The 26697-nt window shown below is 36.7% G+C and overlaps 2 protein-coding genes across 6 annotated transcripts in view; one reads left to right on the top strand and one right to left on the bottom strand.

The window, feature by feature from the left end:
- The window catches only part of LRRTM3 (leucine rich repeat transmembrane neuronal 3), a 218979-nt gene extending 193808 nt beyond the window's left edge, over window positions 1–25171 (bottom strand). The window contains exons 1-2 of the mRNA XM_061405116.1: window positions 20097–25171; window positions 18219–19750 (exon numbers count right to left, since the gene is read on the bottom strand). Coding sequence (XP_061261100.1) covers window positions 18219–19750; window positions 20097–20100 — 1536 coding nt within the window. The 5' untranslated portion in view covers window positions 20101–25171. The remainder of the gene's footprint in view (window positions 1–18218; window positions 19751–20096) is intronic.
- CTNNA3 (catenin alpha 3) overlaps window positions 1–26697 on the top strand; it is a 1922060-nt gene that overhangs the window by 807028 nt on the left and 1088335 nt on the right. Inside the window, exon 1 of one of the 5 annotated variants that reach the window (XM_061405114.1) lies at window positions 14443–14689. The exons of the other annotated variants lie outside the window; for them this stretch is intronic. The gene's annotated coding sequence lies outside the window, so the exon portion shown is untranslated. Of the gene's footprint in view, window positions 1–14442; window positions 14690–26697 lie in introns of those variants that run through there. 5 annotated transcript variants of the gene reach the window in all.

Below are 26697 nucleotides of genomic sequence, written 5' to 3'. Positions count from 1 at the left end.
AGAATGTTTCAAGGAGAAGGAAAATGTAAGCAAATCAGTGGTAGATTTTGAGGGAGATGTTGAAAGAATGGTAAGTTGTGGTTTTGTTGGAGCATAGTGGGATAAGGGTAATTACACACGAGAAACTGAAAGAGTAGGTTGAGCCCCAAATGAGACCAGTCCTGAGGAGATGTTAGAAGTTTCTGAGCTGTGATGTGACAGGTTCACCATGTAGTGTCTGGTTTGGGGACTGACCTCTGATTGTGATCCACTCAGAAATCTAGTAAAATGCCTCTCCATTCCATACTTTCAGTATCCATTCCTCCCTGCGTGCATTGTTAGCATCACAAAGTATTTGAGAGAGATATCCTTTTACATGTGTATTGGGCATGCAGGCCTTGTCAAGTTTGAGGCTGCCAGGTAATTGCCAAGTATAAACAAATAAATGATCATTTTTGTACAGTATAAGCATTTGAAATATACACAGTGGTACTCCAGTCATGTTTAATTCTGCAGTTGCTGCCAAACAAACAAACAAAAAATTAACCTAACAGGTCCTAATTATTACATTGGATTTAGTAATTTTTATATTGGATTTAGTAATTTTTAAAGGGAATGCTTACCATGGAATTTTCAGGAATGATGTTTTCTAAACAAATTAATTTTTTTATTTGGAAAGATATATTTAAATAAGAGATTACATAAATACGACTATTCTGTCATAGTCTGGAATAAATTTGTTCATTTTTTTTGCAAGACAATATGCTTTTTTCCAGTGTGTCATAATCAAATAGCTTTAACAGAAAGGAAAAAAATCTACAATTTTAATTTATCTGAACTGGAATTATTTGTTTGATCTAAAGATTAATAATACAGGCATTAAGAGATCCACATTTGACATGTCCTCCTCCCCATTTCACAGAGAACATTTCACTGGAATATGTATTGGACTATTTTGTCATATGATTTATAGATTATCACTGAATTTCTGGAAATTGTTTTACTTAATTTAAATAGTGGGATCCTAGCAATGAAGGGAGTAAATAACAGGTTGTTATTTAATATTTTCATTATTGTCAGTTGGGGTCATTGCTTATGTGGATTACCAGTCAAGGGTACAATACCCCGCCATTGTGGTATTCTTCCTGTAGATATAAATATTAGAAAGAAAATGATCTATTCTGTAGCTTATGGTTAAGCTCCATAAATCAATGACTCTTGGATAAATAATGCATTAATCAAATCTTCCCAAGCAGAACTCTGAGAGCCTTGAAAATAAGAATGGACCAGTAGTTGCAAAATATCATATAACAAATTTTATAACAGCTCTCTTGAAAACTAAATTCCATGTTTTCTCACAAGTAATTTATCTTTTATCCTGTTCTTGATCTAGATTTTTTCCTAGACATTATCTCATTCTGTCCATTTCACCTGATGGAAAATACCTTCAGTCAATGCATTCAGCAAAGCTTTATAAAAAACCTTTGTTGTGTAATGCCTTATACATCCTGTGCCTCAAAAATGAGCTTCTCAGTCATTCCGTTGACAGCCAACCAGTGTGGTGTAATCTGAACACTGCTGGAAGAGCCCTCGCCCTAAAATACGTATCCCTCAGTTGGCCAGCTTGGTCTGATGTCAGTGACTAAAAATTTCTCCTTAAGGGATAACGTATTTCATCAAATCAATTTATACTATTCCTGAATTCATCAGGATTTTTAAAATTTCAAAGATCTGTAAACAGAGAATGAAAGGAAAAGATGGAACCAAGGGTGAGGAAAGGGTTAGTTGCTCAGTTGTGTCTGACTCTTTGTGACCTCATGGACTATAGCCCAACAGGCTCTTCTGTCCTTGGAATTGTCCAGGCAAGAATACCGGAGTGGGTTACCATTTCCTTCTCCAAAGGGTGAGGAGGTTATACCAAAAAGACAAGTTAAAAAGTTCTGAATATTTTTTAGAAATGGCTATCCCTTATTCTTTAGTATTTTTAGCAGGAGAGAGGTGGGGGGAAATGCAGGGGAGAGAAGGGGATGCTGTGGGCCGATCAGTTGCATGAAGAAGTAGAACTGATGTCCCTTCCCCCACGGGCTCTCGTAAAGAGAACACTGTGTGATGTAGGGAAATAATAGTTTCAATAACCTTCTACTAGTAAAGACAGTATAGGATGCCAGTGTCTGTTTCCCAGAGTCCTTCAGTGTAAAGGAACCTTATAGCATAAGTCAATAAATGCTGTTCTACCAGACACCCCATTAGAGAGTAATCAGAAAATAATTGGGCTTCTGTGCACTGTCCTTAGGCCATACCTTAGAGAACTAACGATTTTGGCATTAACACCTTGGTGTGAAGTAGTTTATTCAATTGTTTTTTATACAACTGCTAGACTGGGGAAGGCTTTCTAGGAGATTTGCTGGTATGGAGAGCTGAGTAGGGAATTCAGGGCTGAAAAGAAAGGCTACTGGGGGAAAAAAAAAAAAATTGCTTCAGTGTGCCCCTTAGAGCTGGTTCTGTCCATTACTAGATTTTAAAAGTGCAACATAACTCGAGATTGCATTATATCTACCAATGTAAAAAAAAAAAAAAAAAAAAAGGAAAAAGAAAAAAAGATAAGAGAAAATTTTGTTGTTTTTCAGTCGCTCAGTTGTATCTGACTCTGTCACCCCATGGACTGAAGCACACCAGGCTTCCCTGTCCTTCACTATCTCCAGGAGTTTGCTCAAATTCGTGTCCACTGAGGAAATTTTTCACTTGCAATTCCTGTCTCCCAGGGTGTTCTAGGACTTCCCGGTACAGGGATCCTTGGCCATTCTTTGCATAAGAAAAGAATTAATTCTGTGTGTGTGTGTGGTGGGGGTTGGGGTGGAGGGACTAAGATTAGAAATCTGTAGATCTACAACTACCCTTAACAATATGGGTGAATACCATGGAAGAATGCCACCAGAAGCTAGATTCAAAAGAGAGTACGTTCTTGATGATTCCCTTCATATAAAGTACCAAGACAGATAAGGCTACCATTTGCAGTTAGAGGTAGCACTAGCGGTTAACCTTTGGATATAGATCTAGCGATTGTAGGAAACAGAGAGGCTTTTTGGAGTTCTGGGAATCTTCTATTTCTTGATCTAGCTACAGAGAACACAAGAGCTCAGTATCCATTGAGCTATACATTGATAATATGTGCACTTTTCTCTGTAAATATTATATGTCAAGCACAAATTTTGTTTAAGCTATAGAAATGTCTCCCACATAGTAGAATATTGCTAAACTAATTACGCCTCTGACATCTTTTCTCATCTTCCCAGCATTCAGAAGAGAAATAAGTCACTACTTCCAAGGATCAAGGTAGTTAACATTGGGTTTCAATTCCTTCCCTTGTTCACTTTTTTTCAGTTTATCCAACAGTTTTTTCACTCCCCTGTTGCACAGATGTACAAAACCGCATTTAAATAGCATGTTTAACATTTGATGCCATTATCATCAAATAATACTTTATATTATTACACAAAATATGTGATTTTTTTTTCTTCCAGTTCTGTGCTTACTGTTAACTGGAAGCCCATGCCAAAACTGAGCAATAAAATGGTAGAGAATCAGGGTCTATATAGGCTTTTCAGGAGTTGTTTGGGGGGAAAAAATCAGAGTAGGAAAGAACATCTTGAAAGTCTGTCATAGATACAATATATTAGAATGGTATAGTCACTTTTTAACTTCAGACAGTAATTTCTTTCTTATATGCATTAAAGTGTAAAAAAATGTCTAATAAGATTTTACACTTCAAAGTCATTAACTAACTGATTAACTAATGAATCTACATAACAGCTGTATGAGGTTTGTGTTAAATATCTACCACTTCACAGATCTTGTGTCATTTAGAAACTCTTACAGCTCTTTTCATCTCTGCTCTTTTCAAAGTCTTTGAAAAGAACTAATTATTATCATGTCTCCAGTGAGGGGCATGTATCAAATTTCTCTCTTGAGAAGAGAAAACTCAATGCTTTATGAAGAAGTGACTTTCCAAAACCGGTCAAATAATTCAATGGCTTTCCTCGTGATATGACTCCAAATTTCAAATATCCTTTGCCACTTGTTACGTTTTGTTTGCTTTGAGGAAAAACAAAAATTCACTTGTTTGTCTGCATGTAGTAGGTGCTCAGTAAATATCCATTGAAATTATTTTATTGTGACTTTTTGATAAGTTGCTTTGAATAATTCAGTCATTATTTCATAGACTCAGAGTTTTTGAAAACACAAATATTAATATTGTGTCCCTTTCTTCCAAACACCTAAATTATTTCCCACTAGAAATGAATTAGGTATTAAGTTATATAGACCATTAAATTGCTACAACAGCATGTTTCCTTCAGTACTGAGTGTGGGGGGATGTGATACGTCCATGTTTGGGAGACAAAAATGAAAAGAAAGACACACAGACAGATGTTAGAGATGTTTAAAGAGATATTTTGAAAAGCAATGGTCAGTTCTTCAAGTAACATTTATGAAAAGGAAATGATGCTGAATTATTAGAAAAAGACAATACTAAGATCAAAAAATTTTATTCTGATGCTAAGCAAAATTGTTATAGAACAAAGCTTAATATGGAAATTTCATTAGAGGATTTTTGAATTTCTGGGGAACACGATTTGGGTTTGATTTCATTTGTTAATTAGGCTCCAGAAATATTTAATCATTTTCTATAGATTGTGAACTTCTTAATTTAAATGGTTAATATGGGAACTTTGACTTTGCCATTCATATCAACTCACTGTGTTGCGAGAAGAACTAGTGAAAGAGAGGAGAATGACTTTTATTGAGCACTTGCTTGCCCACAAACATGTGATCTCAATTTATCCTCAGTTGTCCTGAGATGTGAAGCCCTGTTCCCAGTTTACAGATGAGAAAACTGATTGGATGCCATGCTACTAATCTAACTGATTCAAAGGCTGTAATCTCTCTCCCATGCCAGGAAATAAACATAGTCTTCCATGAACCGATTTAATTTGAATACCTACAGGCCACATCTATTTTAACTGGTTCTGCAGGTATTCATCTGGGCACACTGATATACTGATTTAATAAAAACTTAGATATAAGAACCTTTTCTGTTTTGCGTTGTTGTTGTTGGCCCCCTCTTTCAGTCATACCCAGCTCACGCGGCTTGAATTCTGGCTGGCACAGGCAGTGCGGTCAAGGCTGCAGCTGTTCGCATCCCCTCCTCCCATGCTCATCATGAGTTCTGCAAATGAGCTCTGCAGACTGGTATTGCGTTCTGCAGTTTATTTGACAAATAGCTTTTGTGGCCTTTGATTTTTCATATCACTCATAAATTCTGGCAACAGACGGGCTGTTAGTCAGATTCAAATTCCATACATTTGAAAGGATAGAGCTGAAGATTTCTGCGTTGAAAGTAGACTCTACCCTAAAGATTTATTTGTAAATTTTACTGAAAACTGCTTTGAGAGGAACCTAGGATAGTCTCTTGGTGCTGCCTAACTGCAAATTCTTTCCATCCTTGCACCATAAATCTTGATAATACGTCTTTTAAAATGTGCCTGAGAAATGTATTTCGTGTTTATAGTGCTGGATTTTTAGTGAGTCAAATTGTGCTCCGGCAGTATGTTTGCCTCTTCACGTTCTGTGTGACACTGGAGGAAAATGGAGACTTCGGTCATTCAGCTGCAGGCTCTAAGAAAGCCTGTTGTAACTGTGCATTTTAATTAACCAAATCAGCTGAGGAAATGTTGTCTCTCAACTGTGGTGTAGCTGTCTGCCTTGTAAAGTACCTCCCTGGATAAACAGAGGACTTCTATTTCTTAAACTGCCTTTCCCCCATGGTCTTTAGGAGTGTTGGGTTTTTTCTTTTTTCTTAAATTACAGGTGGAGGAGGTTTAATTAACTCTAAAATGATTCTCCAGGAAACTCAGTTGCATTTTTTACAACACTTTGAGCTACAGTATAGTTACTGCAGGATGCGTGCTGTGATTGGAGCACAGAGAAACATTTATTAACCTAAATTTTGTTTTGTCATGTTACCAGAGATGGCATCTGCACTTGGGTACAGTTGAAATACAAATTGAAGATCAGATACTTAGGAAAAAAAAAAAAACAAAAACTAATCAGTGGGCTACTGTGAGCTGAGCGAACAAAATGTGACTAATTTAACCACTGATTATTTCTGCACAACACACTGCTGGATGTTAAACTGAGTTAAGTATGAGGAGACAGTTGTGGTTGAAAGAGTTATGTGCAAATTTGACCTCTGGAAATATAATTTGTGAGCCTGGTATTGAAAACTGCTGAATACATCCTGCTGCAAAACTTCTTACCTATATGTTTGATTATGGGTTAATTAAGCACTGAGTTCCTTCATTCAGCTATTAACCATGCAGAATATTATGAACCTATAGTTGATTAGTGATTTCAGAATAGTGGTTTTTCATGTCTTCAAACTATGTGCCATGGAGTCCAGGGCCCTCTACCTGCTCTAGACCAAGCAGATTCCAATACTGAAGATTAAAAGTAGAACAAGAACTCAACCACTTCTTATATTTCTTTCTTTTAAACAATATTAGAAACAAAATTTTTTCTTTTTAAAATTAAAGTAACCACACAGTATCTCTCAAGCAAGAGAGATAAAGGTTAGAGGTAAAAACCATGCAAATGTTTGCAGTAAAAACTTGGAATTGATAACTAAGAGAGAGACTAAGGAATGTAGTCTTTGGGACTGACAAATATACACCGTCGATACTATGTATAAAATACACAACTAATGAGAACTCACTATATAGTTCCAAGAACCTACTCAGTGCTCCGTGGTGACCTAAATGGGAAGAAAATAAAAAAAGTGGGGGGATATGTTTGTGCATGTAGCTGATTCACTTTGCTGTATGGTAGAAACTAATACATCATTGTAAAGCAACTATACCCCAATAAAAATTAATTTTAAAAAAATCACTGAAAATACAATTAAATTAGCTTAGGGTTTCAAATAGAAGGTAAGAAAATGCACTATGAAGTTCTCAAAAACCCTCATAGTTATAAGTTTTATGACTAAATAAAGGTTTCATTTCAATTCTCTTAGTACATATGTTCCAAAAATGAATCTGTTTCATTGATGGCAAAGATTACCATGGTCCAGAGATTGAGTGATACCTTACATGAAAAGAAATATCTGGATGTTCTGTTATAATAAATCTTCCCTGCCTTTACAAATCACAATTAAAATGTGCCTTAAAAGTATATTAGAGAGGGATATAATTTCTATTTCTGAAATTAAACTACAATTTACAAAATCACAGTTTTTCATTTATAGAACTAAACAAAACTGTTGAATACAAATAGATTTTTGACTCCCTTTTGAATTAAATTATTAGACTATGTTATCTTAATTATTGTTTTCTAAAAGAAAATAAAATGCCATTAGCATTAGCATTAGTTAATTTTCCTATTAACCCAGTCAGAAGGTACATAATCAAATGGTATGAATTGACTTATTGATAAAAGTTGGACAGAGGGAAAAATTGAAAGATATTTTAACTGGTGATGAGAGAGACAAAAATTCAGTGGAAAGCTGTAAGATGATGAACAGAAAGGAAACACCCATCAACTGGCAGATGCTTCAGGCCTCTATAATCAGTTATGCCTTCCGCATAATCAATGTTCAGGAGGTTAAAAACAAAAAGTGAGCATTTCTAATTGTCAACTTCTAAGTATTTGATGTTCAGTGTTCAGGAGAATAGTTACTTTGAAAATGTGTATAATTAGTAAGCTGAAGACATCTGACTTGGTTTCAGTGATAGTGTGGGGTAGTCACTTTATTTGGGAAGAGGACAGACTTGGGACATGTCTAAAGTAGAAGCCCTGTGGCACTAGGCATGGGATCAGGAGACATCCACGCTAAAGAGAAAAGGACCTTTCCCAAGAAGCAGTGGATGTGGGCAGTCACAAGTATATGGCTTTTACAATAAAAGTTGACTATCCAACCTTCACTAAAATCAAGATATATTCATTCTTTGAATTAAATATTTTTTATTTGTCTCACAATACTTTTTAACTCTTAGTCACTTTAACATACCAGCCAAAATGGTCATACTGTTGGCAACTATCAAAGAAAAATTGTTGTCAGATTATTTACAACAGAGAAGCAATTTAAATCTAAATATGAATCTTGAAAACCATATTTTTATAAGAATAATTTTTGAAATCAACTGATAAATGAGAAGAGGTTAACAGGAGGACCTGAAAGGGAGAGGAAAGTAATTTCTCATAAAAGAAATAGCTTGAGTAAAGGCATAAGAAGGGAAAGCACAAAGGTCCATATAGTCAAAGCTATGGTTTTTCCAGTAGTTATGTATAGATGTGAGAGCTGGACCATACAGATGGCTGAGCACTGAGGAATTGATGTTTTTGAACTGTGGTGCTGGATAAGACTCTTGAGAGTCCCTTGGATTTGCCAGGAGATTAAACCAGTCGATTCTAAAGGAAATCAACCCTGAATATTCACTGGAAGGACTGACGCTGAAGCTCCAATACTTTAGCCACCTGATATGAAGAACTGACTCATTGGAAAAGACCCTGATGCTGGAAAAGGTTGAAGGCAAAAGGAGAAGAGGGAAGCAGAAGACAAGATGGCTAGATAGTATCATTGACTCAATGGACATGAATTTGAGCAAACTGGAAGATAGTGGAGGACAGGGGAGCCTGGTGTGCTGCAGTCCATGGGATTGCAGATTCGCACACGACTTAGCAAGTGAACAGCAACAAGGAAAGCACATGCTACTTCAAGAACTGGCCAGCGTTAGAGCAAGGGGAATGGTGTGAGAATAAAGGTAAAGATGTCATTGGACTTTGATGGGAGATTAGGACTTAGGTTTTATATACCATGTTACTCTTCAGTATTAACTATGTGCCCCTGAGGTTTTGGCACTTAAGATTCTATTTCTTGAAAGTCGGCCAGATATGTTTTTTATCCCATACAAAAATATATAGGGCTTCCATTGTGGCTCAGCTGGTAAAGAATCTGCCTGCAGTGCAGGATACCTGGGTTTGATCCCTGGGTTAGGGAGATCCCCTGGAGAAGGGAAAGCCTACTCTGGCCTGGAGAATTCCATGGACTGTATAGTCCATGGGGTCGCAAAGAGTGGGACATGACATAATGAAATACAGCTATTAAAGCATACTGTTGTACAGAAACTTTAAGCAATTTGAGCTAATGAAGTGAAGGAGTAGGTTACAGTTATGTGCCAAGCTTTATACTAAGTGATTTTTATCTAAGTCATCTGATTTAATCATCGTAGGATCTTTGTGAGTATTAAATTAAGTAATATATGCAGTGTGCCAAAACAAAGTACATAAAAATGTTAAAGAAATGCTGATTATTTGCCTTATTGTGACAACCCTGTTATTATTATATTATTTTATACATTTTCATTTTTGAGATGAAGAAGCTAATAGTCAATATTTTGCAGTTATTAAGTCCCAGAACCAGTCAAACTGGTTCATCCTGGATCCATAGCCCAAGTTCTGTCTTGTATGTAGTATTGTCTCTCTGTGGAGAAAACTAAGGAGAAATCCTGTGTATAATGGTAATTCACTGAGAAGATTTCTCAGACTATAGTTTACTGAATGGAACATGGATTATTTGCCCTGCCTTGGTTCTTGTGGGAAGGCCCCACTTCATGTTTGAGAAAAATATAGCAGTATCTACAAAGAATGATTTCAGAGGGCAAAGCACCTTTGCCCTCAGAAGCATAACCCCAGCTCTTAGTATATGACTTTGTTACCTTTAGCAAAAGGTTTTTTTTTTTTTTCTTTTAATCTCAATTAAAGTGTGAGTGACCTTGGAAGGGATAATGATACTAGTCAAGATCTGGGGATATATTTTGAGTAAGGAGCACAAAACCAAGAGAGCCCTAGGTAGTACTGGATGGAGGAATTTCAGTGTGCAAAATCCTAAGTGGAGGGAAGGTCTGGGAATGGGAGACAGGGAAGATGGAAGGCAGACACCTCAGACTTGACTAGACTGCACTCTAGAGACAAAGCCAGTCAGTTTTTCTGATCACTCCAATCACAAAATTGATGAATTGCCCTGTGATTTTCTGACAGGTTCAAAATATGAGCGGGGTTTCTAGCAAAGCCAGCAGTATTATACAGCAAGAGAACTGGGAAAAGATCTTCAGGCATGGAATAAAACAACCAAAAAACAAACAAAAGAAACCTTTGTGTTAGAAGTCAAAACGTTTAAGAATTGTGAAGCTTAAATTTAAGAATACAGTGGTAAATGTGGAGAGTAAAACAGATGTCAGGAAAGTGAAATAAAGAATGTCCACTATTTACTATCACTGTTAAGATTAAGAAATACAGAACGTGAGCCTTGGAATCTATGTTTTGTCTGTCTTGGCCTTTCTTTTTAATTTATAACTAGCGTAATGCTTTTGCATTTCAGTGTAAGCTAATAGAGACCCCACACATCTCTGTGCATTAGACCATAAAAACAAGCAAGGTGGAGCCCATAGAAACATACATAGATTTTTACATTTTACTACTCAGTTCTCCCCCATGAAAGTCCATAGGACTAAGTGCATGCTGCCTTTTAATGACATAAAATAGGCCAGAGTGGGTGCCACAGACTGGGAAGATGACTGTACTGGCAGATTAGAATATAACTAGCAAAGGGATATCCTAATGGTAACTTACTGGAATTCATTTCCTAATACGGGCTGGAGAAGTATATTTGGTTTGAGAAGCCTTATGTGGGTAGGGTATGAATGATTTTAGAGCAGTCCTATAAAGAAGGGACAAGATTTAGGATTAATGGATGAAACCTGTCAAATAAAAGAGTCAATATAAAGCCTCTGTTCTTATATTAAAAGACATATATATAAACATTCCTGGCACATAATAAGTCAAGTATGTAAAAATATACATACACATAAACAAATATATGGTAAAATGTTAATACTCATAGGAAGGATAGAGGTTTTTTTTTTTTTTTTTTTTCCCCCCCTAAGCATCTAAGAGAGTCTTAGCTTGGTGGAAAACACAGAATATATATGTAATAGGGCCTCTACCATATTAAATAGATCTTTTATTATTCCATTGAATTTAGTTCAATTATGTTACCTAAACTTTCTTAGGATAAATGACAATACTGCAACCAAATATTTATAGCCTTTAACTTTGAAATTTCATATAAATTGTGCAGAATCCCTTTCATAAACCGATGAAAGGCAAGCCAACATTGATCCTTAAGTGCCTAGTTAGCTTTCAGATTTCTTAGAGAGTTTATAGGAGCTTCCCTAATGGCTCAGGTAGAGTCTGCCTGCAATGCAGGAGAACGGGCTTACTGTTACAAGTTATCCCAGGTTTATTAGAGACTTTAAAGTCACTCTACTACTTCAAGATCAACGTGGTACATTCTATAAGTCTCCTTGAAACATTTTTGTGAGATGCTGGTTGATGGCATCAAAAAGGGGGTAAGCATGTTTGTTCTTGCAGAGAGTAAAACGGATCAATATTAATGATAAGAAGCACTTTTTAACGACACATATGGACCACCAAGTTGAAGCCATGATCACCACTCACTATACTATATAGCCTCACTATCTGGAGACATTATCTTTTTACCCCTACTTCATCAATAAATTTGAACCCCAAGAATGATTAATAATGATTTATACTTAATTGAAAATCCTTTTTTGCTCTTTACTGGCAAAATGTATTTTATACCCTGAATAGATGTAATCAGTACAATGAAGCTTTAACAGAAATTGCCTTTGTTAACTGCAGTCTTTGCCTTGTCATTGTATTTGTGAGGTACCCCAAACTTGCATTTCATCCCTGCAAAAGACAAAACTCTGATTGTTGGTAGGTGGTTTTGACTGATGACATGCAGTTGAGTATTCCCATTGATAAAGTCCTATATTTTGTTTCTAGGAGTTAGTCAATTAAAAAGGAAAACAACATAGCTCAGCTGGTAAAGAATCCGCCTGCAATGCAGGAGCCCCTGGTTTGATTCCTGGGTCAGGAAGATCCGCTGGAGAAGGGATAGGCTACTCACTCCAGTGTTCTGGCCTAGAGAATTCCATGAACTGTATAGTCCATGGGGTCCCAAAGAGTTGGACATGACTGAGCGACCTTGACTTTCACTTTCAAGCTGTAATACTTTGCCAGATTGGTAATTAAACTATATTTCTTCTACTGAAAATCAGAAGATACTGTAGAGGTGGTTTGTAAGCTGTAGAGGAAAGGGGAAAGGGTCAGCCAGACTTACATTTTGCTTTATGGTCTAATTTTTAAATTGAAGATATGATGCTCCTTTTTAGTAAGTTGACTAATTGTGTTGATTTATATGAGCGAAGACTTTTTTGTGTTACATAGGAAGTAGGGAATAAGAGTGGGAGAAAGGAATAGATGATTTTTTTTTTTTCCTGGAGCAGGGGGAATGAGATTTACTGAAAGTAAAGTAAAAAGAATTGTCAAGAAATTTATCAATTTTCATTACAACATTTTCTGGATAGGTTAAGCCAGAAGCTCCTTTTTCTTTTTTTTCAATAAAATGGATTGTTTCTGCTTGGTCTTAGCTCTTGTTTTCTCTGTGTTCCTTAAATTCCCCTTACATGTTCAAGATACCCAACTCAAGCACATATACCAATAATCCTATGAAGGTAGAGTTGCATAAAATTTAAAAATGTTTTTTTTTTTTCCATTGAAAAACCGCCATCATCTCTCTGTTCTCGAAAGATTTCACAGAAAAAGATTTCATAGACACTCAGCTCTCAGGGAGGAGGAACAGTTTTCTACTTAAATTATAAGAATTTTGGGAATATATCTGCTGCATCATACTTGGTAGGAAATGCTACACTCAGTAGAGAAAGATTTTTGATTACATTGGTCATTTTTTTTTTTTGATGAAAAGCCCACAAAGAGTACTCTTAAGTTTTTAATTTTTCATAAATGAATAAGTTATTATTCATAAAAATTATTTGTATTTTTATGCTACTTTTTTTAATTCAGTGATTTTCAATAGCAATAACTGATAGATTAAACCCAATAGTAATTTCTATACTTGAAGGAAATTTTGGATACTCTCTCATTGGGGGAAAAATAAAACAGAGTATATGTCATGTAATCAATACCTGGAATATGTGCTAACCCCATGTAACATGTTAGAAGCAATTACTTTTTGCTCAATAATGGTGTCATCTTGCCACTTTATAAGATATATTTGTAAAGTGTAAAGTCATTAAGGGCTCAAAATAGTGCTACTGAAGAGGGGAACAGGGCAAATAACATAAGTTAATTGAAAGCTTTTGTTGTCATGACATTTTGGGGGACAAATTAGAATTTTGATTTAGTTGGATAACCTTTTGATTCACTGTTCTCTGGTTGGTATCTGTTTATGTTTATTGTATATTATGGTCATTATTAATAACTCATAGACTTAGATAACATTGGGTGAAAGAAACTTCTTTATAGAAAATAAAGATCAAAGACAAATTTAGTTCTAGACACATGGCCAAGTCTCAGAATTCATATTAATGTAAATGGACTTAGGTTTCTGTTACATAGAGATTAGTAATGTCTTTCTAGCCCAGGCCAAACACAGAACACCTGCAAACATAGCTGATCATCTTAATAAATGCTCTTTGAAAATAGTAAGTAGATGACATTTTAGAGTTTACAAAGTATTGCTCACATTGTGTCCTCCCAATAACCATATGAAGTCAATAATATTTGCCCATTTTACAGATGGGAAACGTCAAGTTCAGAAAAGCGAAGGGATTTCCCCAGGATTACCTGACTTGAAGATATCAGAGAAATTTGAATTTAAGGCCCATACAGTGCTCTGTTATATATGGCCTTGATATTTTCCTTAAATCAAAATAATCATAAACACTTGTTATGCAGATTATTTACTGTATTCTACTGAGTATAAAATCACTGATGATGACGAGTAGGCAACAGTGGGTCTAATTCTATCTATAGGCAATTATGGCTGAACTCTGACTTTCACCATGTTATTTCATTAGTTCTCAAGAGTCATTTAATGCAACCTATTTAGCTTCCATTAGTTCTGTTTTCTGATGACATTTGTAATTAGAATTCACTGATACTATTTTTCATGTTAATAGTTTCTTCCAGCTGCCTCTAATTTTTAACATAGGTAGCTAACAGAATACAAGTATAGAAAAACTCTGTGGGTTTGCTACAGATCCAGATTCTAATGAGAATCCAGGGGAAAGGGAATCAAAGAAGCAGCGCTGTTTCTGAATTTTTCATTTCTCATGGCTCGGTTCTCATTTGTCATGGCTGGAACTCATTTTGTCTTAGTCTTCATAGGCTGATGCTTGTTTCTGATGCTGGTCTAATCCACACTTTAAATAAACTATGTAAGTTCTCTTTTTGGTAAATGTCAAGGGAAGAGAAGATATTTCATGCACCTTCAGCATCCTAAAATCCTTGCCAGTTCTACAAATCTGACTCTGCATTATCCTTCCCCAGAAGGAGAGCATAATTTCATTATCTATGAATCATCACCTCTTAGACTGTAACATCATTGTCAGAGAGCCTAATAGAACCAGTGTTCAGCTGACTGAAAAGGGAGAGGGAGGGAGAGAGCACTGGGGCAAAGAACAGGTCATTGCCATGATCAACAGACTGAAGCATTCTAGAGCCGGAAGGGGAGGCCTCCCTTATTCCACAGCTCAGACACTCCTGCCTGGTAAATAACTGATCCTGGGTCTTTCAATATTAATATTGAAATTTGTTTTCCCCAACCTAAATTACATGATATTTTAGTATTCTGCCTATGTAAATACTCTCACCTAATGATATCCATCCAATGCCAATGATTTTAAATACTTGAAAGTATTTCTTATCTATTTTTTGTTATGCTATTACTTGTTCTTCATCTTAGGACACTTATTTCTAGCCCTCAGTTCCAGTTCTGTGGCCTCTGGCCATTACTAAGTAAGTCAGTATACAAAATGTAACTTTAAAATGTTACACTATAACTATGTTTCCAAGGGGGGAGGATTAAATAAAAGTAAAATCTGATTCATGGATCAAAAACTATATGTTGAAAACCACATAGGAATTTAGGATGAAAACTAATTGAATGTTTGAGTAGCTGTGGTTAGTCTAACCAGCCACTGGAGGTCACTGCTGCTCCACAGAAATGCAGTTTATTGCCTCTCTGTCTGGTTAGGTAGTTGGTTCACCAAATTAAGTTTAAAAAAAAGGTTTAAATTATTTGAAAAGATGTAATGTCAACATCTTTAGAAAATATAAACTAATTTAAAAGGAATATATCTTGGATAAGTATTGCTTAGAAGACTGTGACACTCGGAATATATTAACTCCATGCTGCGGTAGCACTATGTGTACTGGGGCCCATAAAAATTAGAAAAAAAAAAAACCCATACTTTTCAAAGACTAAACTGTATTTCCTCTCTCTCTGGTAAAGTGTGCAAAGACTGAATCCATTCTGCGTTGACGTGTCTCTGTTGTGTAGTTCAACAGGTCAGGCTGTTTATTTAACTGTTGTCTAGTTGGACACAATATAAATTTGGGACAGAAAATGAAATATCAACTAATATGCACTGAGTTTAAAATACTTATGAAAATAGATTTATGGTTTGCAGTCCAAAATTTGCCATGGGGTGGGTGTGAGGACAACAACATTTGAGCAGAACATTTACAAGTCAGCTTTGTTATATTTTTTGTGGTGAACTAGTAATTGTCTAACCTACAAAAATTATATGCTAAGAACTAGAAATGCTTCATTCCCAAAGAGAGGGAAATTTTTTTTTATAATTTCATGTCCTGAATCAAAATTACTTTTACAATCTAAGGAATTTTATTTTGGTTCTTATCTAGTGTTAAATTTATATATAGCTAAAGTTAGGCATTAAAAAATGACCAGCCTTCAAATTTTGGTTATTCATGTAACCTTAACACACCAGGTGGTTTTGAATTTTAGAAACACTTTTAAAACAACAAGCATATTTCATATATACTAGCAGTACCACAGCATTGAGAATTTTCAAAAATTTCAAAATATAAAAATATACCTTGCCTAAATTTATTTGGTACCCATGACAAACGAGGCAGAAGTTCAAGTCAAAGAATAGAAAGGGGCTTTTTCACTTTAACACTGCATTTAATTAATACAATCATCTTTAGTACAGGTAAAAATGAGGCTGACCAAAGAAAATTTCTTTTTTTTAGATGAAATATGTATTTACTGACATTTTATGAAAAATGTAAAATTACAACTTCAGTGAAAAACATCACAGTAGGCTCAGTCATCCAGTTCATAGTACTGGGAGGAATTATCTGCATTATTAATCAATTGGGAATCTGGGACTATTTGCAATTAATAAATGTATATCCAATAGTTATCCATGGACAAATATATTATAGCTATGATGCTTCTCTGAACTGGTATCTATTTAAGATTTAATCAAAATCAAAGTACCTTGAAAAATCTACTTTAGATGTTCCTTTTTCTTTATTGCTTATAAAAGTATGATTTTTATAATCTGGCTTCTTTGCAATTATATCTCATGGTGACTTGCCTAGATTTTTCCTCTCAGCATATGAAAAGCCTCCAAACTATATAAAAATGCTGGTAAAAATAGCCATTTAGTTTTTCTTTTTTTTTGCTGCAGCGATTCTGTTTTGAAAGAACAGGGGCATGGTTAAAGATATAAGGCTTGACAAGTCAAATTAAATGAAACAGGCTCAGTGTTGCAATTTGAGATTTTTGCTCCTATAATGGAATTGTTCATTTTAGAGAATGAAAAGCAGACTAAAGACATTTTTCTAAAATCTAAATGAACTGTAGTCAAAGTTACTTAAATACAGAATCTGTGATATTTGTGCTGCAGTCAATAAACTTTCACCATCGACATAAAAACATGCATGCAGCTTGCATATGGCCAGCAGGGTCTGTACAGATTCATACTGATGAATGGAGTTCACAATACAGATGAACATGGGGAGACTGTAACATCAGCACTGTACCATCAACAACAGAGAAGCAAAGGACAACTGCCATGGGGTTGGTCTTTTTCCTTGTAAGATTTATTTTATCTTATTAAGGTGTTGTCAAAACTATCCTTTTCAATGGGTGGTGGAAATCGAGTCTTAAAATGTGTTCTCTATGCCTCTGAATGAAATGTCAGTCATCAGGGGACTGGCATGTGTGCAGGGCATATAGTGAAACACAGTAGGACAGCCTGACAAATCCCAAACAGAAGAACAGACAGAGCTCATGATTCTACTGCCCACATTAGGGTCCTAAAAGAGCTGGAGAGAGAAATTCTGGTAAGCTTCTAATCACATGCGTTTAGCAAGCTGCATTCCTGTTTGCAAGCCTCATCTCTGAAAACTTAAGGTGAGGATGTGTGGAAAAATCTGCCTCCTCAAATTTGCCTCTTGCCTATTTTATTTATTTATTTATTCATTCATTTCGGATATGTGGAGGCTAAAAGAAACTGACAGTGAAACCTCTACTGTGATTTTTACAGAGATGGATTTCAGAGACAAGGCTTCAAGTCTAAACTTTTGTGTTTTTACAGTCTCCTCACATTTTGCAGTCATCTACTTGCAACAATTTAACCCTTCCACAGTTTTCTTTAGGCTTGCTTTATTGTAATTCAAACACCTCTGAAAACTGCTTCTGGTGCTTCTTTAACAGAGCACCGTCTTTCAATAGTTTCCTGCAATTTTCTTTTTAAGCTAGGTGTTGTTTTAAGACTGCCCCTAAATGTTCCTATAATCAAGTCATCTCCTAGAATCAGTTTCAGCTCCAAGTACCTGGGATCATTCAGGTTTTCCTTGATTTACCAATGAACTGCAAACCTTCTAAAACTGTAAATTTGGTCCTACTAGGAGAATAACAGCAGATGTGAGGGATCACTTATGAAAGAAGTTTTATCTTAAAACAAGTGTGACATTAATGGAATCAATAAAAGGTTGTATACAATAGGCATTATATTAAACCAGAATTCAAGCTTCACATTGATTGTGGTATTTAAATTTCAATGGGTTAACTCTGTATGAAAGGAAAATGACCCGTATTATGAATGTACTAAAACAGACGGAGGAGGAAGGACTTTGCCAGCAGAGGGAGAGGGAGAGGGATGGGGAGAGGGGCACCACGTTCCCTTTATAGTCACCAGAGTTCAATAAAGCACCACTTATTTCCCAGCTTTTAAGAGCGCTTTTATCACAATGGTTCATACCTCACACTCCCTGGAGCCTGATTTGTTATAGGTGCAGGGTCCCGTCCCATTCAGCAGCATCTCGCTGGTCTCCGTGTTGGTGGGTTTATAATCTACGTAAAATTCCTGGGTGCTGGGAGTCATTTGCTTTAGGGACTGTCTTTTCTTTTTCCTGTGCCTTCTCATGAGGGAGCGCTGCTGCAGCTGCTTCATGCTGGCAGGATACCGCTTCCACGACACGTAGATAACAAGCAGGATGACAAGCACAGACAGGAAAAGGGCCACGCTCCCTGCGATGATTTTATGAAAAGAGATGTGCTCAGTGTCAGCATCAGTCTCTGGGCCAGGCTCCGTGGCTCCCACCGTGGGGGGCAGAGGGGGTTTGCTTTCATGCTTCGGCCTGGGGAGCTTGGGCTTAAACGTTGGCTTTGGGAGTGCCCTGGCCAGATCAAACCTCTCTGTGGTACTTTTGCCACAGATGCTGTAGTTCTTCACTGCATCAATCACATTTACTCCTTGCAGCTCTTTGGGACTGGCACAGATAATTGTATTCTCCCTCAGTCCTTTAAAACTTTTCAGCCAGTTTACCAGGGAACAAATATTTCTGCTGCATTCCCATATATTCCCGGCAAGACTGATGTCATTGAGGGATATCCAAGAATCCAAAATCTCTTGACCAATAAATGTGAGCTTGTTGGAATCCAGGTTGAGGCGCTGCAGATTTGGGACACACTGGAAAACGCTAGGTCCACTAAAAGCTTCGATCTCATTGCCTGATAAATCAAGCCTTTGTAATGAGCTCCAGGTCCAGGACATGGTCTGTCCTATGACACTGATTTTATTCCACTGCAAGTAAAGGTTCTGAAGGCTCACCAACCTTGGAAAAAGGGCCAGATTGAGCTTTGAAAATTGATTGTGCTCCAGGTGAAGTTCTTTGAGTCTGATCATACCAGCAAAGACATTCCTGGCTAAACTTCGGATTCGGTTGTACCCCAGGTCCAAAAGTTCCAGGTTGCGGCAGTCTTGGAATATTCGCACTGGGATGGTTCTCAGGGAGTTAGACCGTAAGTGTAAACTCAGCAGCTTTCGCAAACCCCGAAACTGTTCAGATCCCAGAGAATGCAGCTGATTGTAGGACAGATCCAAGTTCCGTAAATTTGTCACAGGTCTGAAGGTATTGTTGAGAAAATAGGAGATTCTGTTGGAACTCAGAATCAACTCTTTGAGTCTGCGTATTCCATTAAAAGCATTCTCATCAATATTGCTGATATGGTTATGGTCAAGGTATAGCCAGGTGAGCTGGTTGAGCCCTTTGAATTGATTATACTTAAGTTTTTGAAGGCTGTTATAGCGAAGGGACAAACCTAAGCAACCAGCAGATATACTTGAGGGTATCTCCTGTAATTTCTGAGATTCACAATATACCATTTTGCCTTCACACCTACAGCCCTTAGGGCATCCTCGTTCAGCAGAAGAAAGCATTGTCAGTAAGACAGTGGGGGCTATAACCAGTGCTACAGCTGATCCGCTCAGTAGCCTAATTACATTGAAACCTGGAAATAAAAACAACTTAGAAAAGTTATCCCCCCAAAAAAGAATTAATTTATTTTTTAATCAAGCAAAAATAAGCATATATTTTCTTTTTTAGAAATTTAAATGTACAGAGCAATATTTAACAGCAAATATCATCTCCTTATAATTTAAAGAGAATTGTCTTTAGGCTTTTTTTTTTTTTAATAGTTAAGCAAGGAAACATGTTCACTAAGCAGTTGAATTTATAGTCTTAGAGCAGAGCAAGGTAATCTCTACAATAATTAAGGCAGAATTAATACACAGACTAGTGGATTTTTTTTGTTTTTGTTTTTTTAAGAAGAAAAGAAGAAAAATGACAAAACATACCCATCCTTTGTATTGTTCAAAGGTCGTCCTTAGGTCTTTTGCTTTGGCTTAGGGGGCCACTTGCATGACAGCCCCTGTCAGCTGCACTGTAGTGAGTCAGGGCTCGCTGACACCCAGGAAGAAAAATTGGACCCCTTGGGAGATGGACCGATTTTGGAACATTATTCTTTGCCAGCCACGCAGAACACTCCAAGAACAAATAAATCCCAACACCGCATTCGCAGCAAAACATCAAAATCTTCCTAGGTAATAGGATCTTCATGGATATTACGTTTTTGCATCTTTACAGTTTTTTTTTTGGTGGGGGGAGGTGGTGTAAAAAAAAAAAAAAAAAAAAAACTGGCTTCTACAATTTCTTCTTATCAGAAAGCAAGATGTATTCCTTCAGGCAACATGAGGCTACCTGAGCTGCCACATCTGTATTCCATAGCCCAGCATTTCTGGTGGCGAGCACCCAGTTCAGCCACAGAGCTGCGTTGGAGCCCAGAAGGCAGGAGAGCCCCGTATCGCGCACACGCTCAGCTCACTTCTGCAGACTGTCATTCTGAAAGCTGCTCAGACTGTTGCTTTGGTTTCAGTGAATGCAGTCTTATGTAAAGCTGCCCCCAGTGGTGAAGAACATTATGGGCATGTGCAGAAATGTCTCTCTTTTATCTTGCAAATGAGCAGGCTCTCTGCTGGAAAATGAATGATTCTTTTGGGTGGCTCAATAGGAACTGAATGGTCACCGTAATCAATAACTAGCAACATTTTCTGTAATTTCCAAGTCTTGTTTTACAATTTGGCAACGTCTTTATTGTCTGCATCCACTTAATCGCTAAACATGTGCTGCCCAGAGTTTTTCTGGAGCTTGACATGAAGTTCACAGACCGAATGTCAATTTTTCTTAACCTCAACGTAGGCTTAGAACTGAAATTTATAAAATGAATTATTGAGCTTTTCACAGAGAAGCATTAACTGCCTGCCCATTTGACCTCTTGGAGTCACAATGATTATATTATACAAGATGTCTCAGGATGCTAGCTCACATACATTTTGAAACAGAGAGGATAACAGAGGATAAAGTAATGTGTCCAATAACCTTTCTGGTTTTCCCACAAAAGACATAATTGATTTAATTGTTTATGACTTGGTTTGTTGTTTTTGTTGCTGTCATTTTATCTTTTTTTTAGTTAGAAGAGAAATAAGCCATGTTTAGTGTGAGTACAAGAATCAAGAGAGCATTTGGTTCAGTTTGTTGATGCTGCTGGTATTTATTACACTAATATTTATTGAGCCATTTCTAAGATAGCGTTCCAATGGGCTATCTTATTCTATCTGTAAACAATATTATGTTGTAGATTCCATTATACCCTTCATTTTAAAGATGAGGAGACTGAGTCTGGGAAAGGTACCTTGCTCAAGGTCATATGGTAAGTGGGAGGATTGAGATTCAGAGCCATATCTCTCTTATTCTTGAACCTCTAACCACTAGATGATCCTGTTTGAACAGCATTGTTATCTTCACTTTAAAATGGTCAAATGAAAATTAGCCTGATTAAGTCATTTTGGCAAAGTAGCTGTAATAAAATAAAATTCTTGATTTCTAGAACAGGTTTGCATAAACTTCTTTTATATGCATCTTCTAATAAGTATTCTAAAAACTAAAGAGGAAAGGCTTAGTCTGGTGATTAAGAGGATGAATTTTTGCACCTAGGTTCAAATCCTGACTATATTTTATCAGCTCTGTAAGACTGACTATGTTTATCATCTTCTCTATGCATTAGTTTTGTCTTCTACAAAATGGGTATCATAACAAAATTCCATTTAATAGAGAGTTTGAGAATTAAGTCATCTCCATATCTGTAGAGTATGAAGATGACATAATCTTAGACTAGTATGTGACACTTAATAAGCCTGTGTTAACTGTTATTTGAATAATATCAACTTTTCTATACTTGCTGATATTGCATGTTATTTAGTATTTAATAGTGACTGTGGTGACTGTCATTAACTCACAAAGAACTATTTCACTGAATATTTTTTATATTGTTTACAATTGGTTTCTGAGATGCTCTCAGTCTTACCTTCTTTGATGAGAAGTGTTCGTAAATCACCATCATCTCAACTTTATCTTTAAAATGAATATTTAAGGTAGACTGTAACTCATAATTAATGTTTGATTTTCTTCAACAGAGCAGAATATGGTAACATCTGCCCCACAGAGAAAACCATTTTGTTTAAAAAAAAAATGGTAATTTAATTTTTCTTTTTAAGTTTTCCTTGCTAGTCTTTGTTAGGTGAATTGACTGGAAAATCATGGAAAGCTTTCATATTTTCAAAGGGAGAGGCTCGGTAACAGTTATGATAAATAAAAGGGGCCCCCTAGGTACAGTCAGATTTCTCATATAAGATGCCATTAATAGGACAGTACGTGTAGGCTGAGTCACTTCAGTGGTGTTTGATTCTTTGTGACTCTATGGTCTGTAGCCTACCAGGATCCTCTGTCCACAGGATTCTCCAGGAGTGAGTTGCCATACCTTCCTCCAGGGCATCTTCCTGACCAAGAGATTGAATGTGTGTCTCTTACGTCTCCTGCATTGGCAAGCAGATTCTTTACCACTGGTGCCACTTGGGAAGTGTTTCCTCCCAAATTATTATGCTATGAATTTACATAAAGCCTCCAGAGAGCTTGTTAAAAAGGTAAATTTCCCAATCCCTCCCCCAAGATTTTGATTCAAGGAGACAGAAGAGGCTACATTTATCAGCAGACTCTGATGGACAGCTAGGTCTAAGAAACACACTGTAAAGGGATAAATAAAAATAATAAATTTTCTCCTAGTAGGAAGAGAGGACATATAAAACTATGATATTGTGATATAAGTTCTGTGAGGACAGAAATAAAGTTTTATCTGCTTTGGTTTTCCTAAAAACTGCTGTAGCACTTGGCACATTTTAGATGCTCAATAAATATTTACTGAACAGACGCATTTTTATGAGGGTCAGAAGTACATTTGATGTAGGATAAACTGGTTATGTAATGCTAGTCTTGTATACATAGGATTGATCTCTGCAAAATTCCTCTGCCAGTGAGATTGGGTACAATTTTGGAGAAAGTGTTCTTTAAAAATGTGTGTGAAAAGGCAAGAAATTGGGAAGTGGAAATACTCAGATGGTCAGCATGTGACCTTCACTTTCTATGTAGACATCTCTTGTCTTTATAGTTAAACTGTATGGTTTTTGAGAATAGTAAATATAGGTTTGAATATTCCCTTTGGCATTTTACACCTTTTATCATCTAACATCCCAAATAGGGCGTGACAATTTGTATCTATTAAAAAAGACTAAAGAGAATACTATTTATAACTCCTTTATCATCCCTGTTGCTTGAAGGGCTCAGATTTTTCTCTTCACCATCCCTGCTTCTCTTTGGGAAGTAATCATTGCCATATCTGTTTTCCCAACAGCTGCAGAAGGCTGCTTTTGGGTGAATGGAGGCCCCAACAACTTTATGTTTTTATTCTTCTTTCATTCTATGACAGAAGCACAGTTGAGCCCACTGAGAATGTAGTTTGCTTACTTTGCTTTTCCTGGGATAAATCTTGGATCAATATGGTGAATAACATTTGCTGTGTGTTACACACCGTGCCATTAGCAGACATTTTTCTGGTATCTTGGTTTCTGATCTTGCTTTGCTCCATAGTTCTGACTTTACAGTCACCTTTTGGGTCTCAAAGTTGATTTTTTCTCTTAATGCTGACTATTGATCTCTTCTTCAACAGCAATCAGTAGCCATTCTTGGACTGGGTCTAACTCCAGGTTCTCTGGTTGCCTCCTACTTTCCCACTAATCCTTAAGCCAGTATTACCACCAGGTCGATCCTGGTTCATGGTAATGAAATGCTTGAAGAGGGAAGACCATTCATGAGACTGGTAGAGAAATCAAAAAATAAAGTAGTGCAATGCTAACCCAGACTAAAAACTTGAGGCTACAGAAATCACTCCAAAGACATAGTCTCTCAAAAGAAAAATAAAACCTTATATTCAAAAAGATTTTAGTAATTTGCTGGTTATTTTTTAAAGTTTATTCTCCTTCTACTTGTTGACTACTGCAAGATGATCATTTCTTATTTGCCTTTCAAAATAAGCAAAATTATACTACATTATGTATTTAGCAAATTCATTTGCATTTAAAACCATGTACAGAGCAAACTATAAACTACCTGACAAATTAAATTTCCCCAATGAATCTAGGGCCTTAATGATTTATATACTTATGGAATATAGTGTCATGTATCTAAAGACTTTTTTATTTCACTTATAGTACTTCAAAAAGCTTAACATATTTTGTTTAAATTGGGCAAATAAATCCAATCTCAGTTATATAATGCCAGATTTCAGTCTAATATGAAACTGAATTGCCAAATATAAACTTAGAAAATCAATTTAAAGTGGATATTGTGCTTGTGCTGCTATGCTCAGTCATGTCTGACTCTTTGCAACCCCATGGACTGTAGCCCACCAGGCTCCTCTATCCATGAAATTTTCCCAGGCAAGAATGCTGCAGTTGGTTGCTATTTTATCCCCCAGGAGATCTTTTCAACCCAGGGATCAGACCCATGTCTCTTGTGTCTTCTGCATTGGTAGGTTGGCATACCTGAGAAGCCCAAAGTGTATATACTGATGTCTTAACAATGGATTGGTCTCAGAGATTACATTTATTTAACAGTTTGGGTAACCACTATGTCCTAGACACTGTTCCAGACACTTAGAGTACATTAGTATACAAAGCAGATATCTAAGCTTACATTCTGAAGGAGTAAGATGAACAATAAAAATAAAATAAATAATAAAAGTAGTATATTACTGAGCTTCCCTGGTAGCTCAGTGGTAAAGAATCTACCTGCCAATGCAGGAGATACATGTTCAATCCCTGGGTTGGGAAGATCCCCTGGAGAAGGAAATGGCAATGCACTCCAGTATTCTTGCCTGGAAAATCCCAAGGACAGAGGAGGCTGGTGGGTTATAGTTCATGGGGTCTCAAAGAGTTGGACATGGTTTAGTGACTAAACAACAACAATTATAGAAAAAAGAAAAGTAAAAAAGACAGTGAAGATTAGAAGTGGAAGGGGTGAGGTGGATTTTAGGTAAAATAGGATGGTTAGGCCCACTAAGAAAGTGGCTTGAGCAAGCCTTGAAGAAGATGAGGTTTTTAACCTTATATATATATATATATGGAGAGTGGCCAGTGCAAAGGTACTCAAGTGGGAGCAGCTAGTGTGTTCAATGAATAGCAGAGGCTAATCAGTCTGGAGTGTAGAGAGCATGGGAGAAAGTAACTAGAGATGAAGTTAGAGAGGAAACAGACTGTAAGGGACGAGAGTAAGAGCAGGGAAGCCAGCAGGGAGGATATTATACCAATCAGGCGACAGACAATGGGGACTTGGACCAGGATGGTATTGTTACAGAGGGTGAGTGTGGTGTCTGGCTGCTTGCAGCCCAAAAGCCTATAAAGAGGCCAGATTGGTGGAAAGGAAATTTGCTTTATTTCAGATGCTGGCAACTGGATGGGAGAGTGGTGGACATCTGTCCAAAGACCAACTCCCCCCACACATGCACAGTGACAAGCAAGGGGTGAGACCTTTTACAGGTGGATGAGGGGGAGCTACATGCAGAAACAGCACAGTTATCTCTAACAGTCATCTTCAGATTGGTCATCACTCGTCTGACCAGCATCATTTTGGTTGTTTTTGGTTCAGTAATCTTCAGTTCCAGGGTCCATTTGTTCCCATTTCTTTGCGGCCAGTTCTTGGAATTGTGACAGCTCATGTCCTGGGTACAGTCTGATCATCTTGTAGTTAACTTCTCTCCCTGGTGTTCTAGTATCTATCTATAAGATAGCTCACAGGATATGGCTTAGAATATTATCTATAGCCTTCGAGAAAGAACTAAAGTCCTCGACCATGCTTAATGACTACATTATTATTATTTAGTCTCCTTTGACTGTTTTTCTTTGTATTTGCATTTCTCACTTCTCTGATTAATTCTTTGACTAAAGTTTTCCACAGATAAAAGGCAGGCAGAGGGCATAGTAGCGGGGCAGGGACAATAGGATCTTGCTCTGATTCAGTATCAATGAAAGTGGTGAGGATTGGTTAGATTCTCGACTTGTGTTTAGGTAAAACCAATGGAGATTTCTAATGGATTAGAAATTGAGGTATGGAATAAATACAGAAATTAAAGATGCCTTTAGTTTTATGGGCTGAGCAATTGGAGGGATGGTAAAGCCGTCAACTGCTTCTATAGGTCAAGTTTGGGGAATAACATCAAGAGTTCACCTCATTTGAATTATGTTCGAATTTGGCCCTCATTTTTTGTCAGACTTTAATTTTTGCAGCATGTTCTTGATATTAGGCCTCAAAACACAATGATGTATTTTGCAATATTTTATAAAATGATTAGCAAAATTAGGCACTAAACAATAGCAACATGGATTTCTATTTAGATGTCCTAGACAGTGGCAACATCTTTGCAAATGGTCTTGGAGGGCATGGAACCAAAAGCTTTGATGAAAATTAAAAATTATATAAAGACCAGATATGATAACATTTGGACTTAAAGTT

Source organism: Bos javanicus, chromosome 28, assembly GCF_032452875.1.
Source record: "Bos javanicus breed banteng chromosome 28, ARS-OSU_banteng_1.0, whole genome shotgun sequence".
Classification (NCBI taxonomy): domain Eukaryota; kingdom Metazoa; phylum Chordata; class Mammalia; order Artiodactyla; family Bovidae; genus Bos; species Bos javanicus.
The sequence above is the reverse complement of the archived record's forward strand: the minus strand, read 5'-3'. Positions and strand labels throughout refer to the sequence as shown.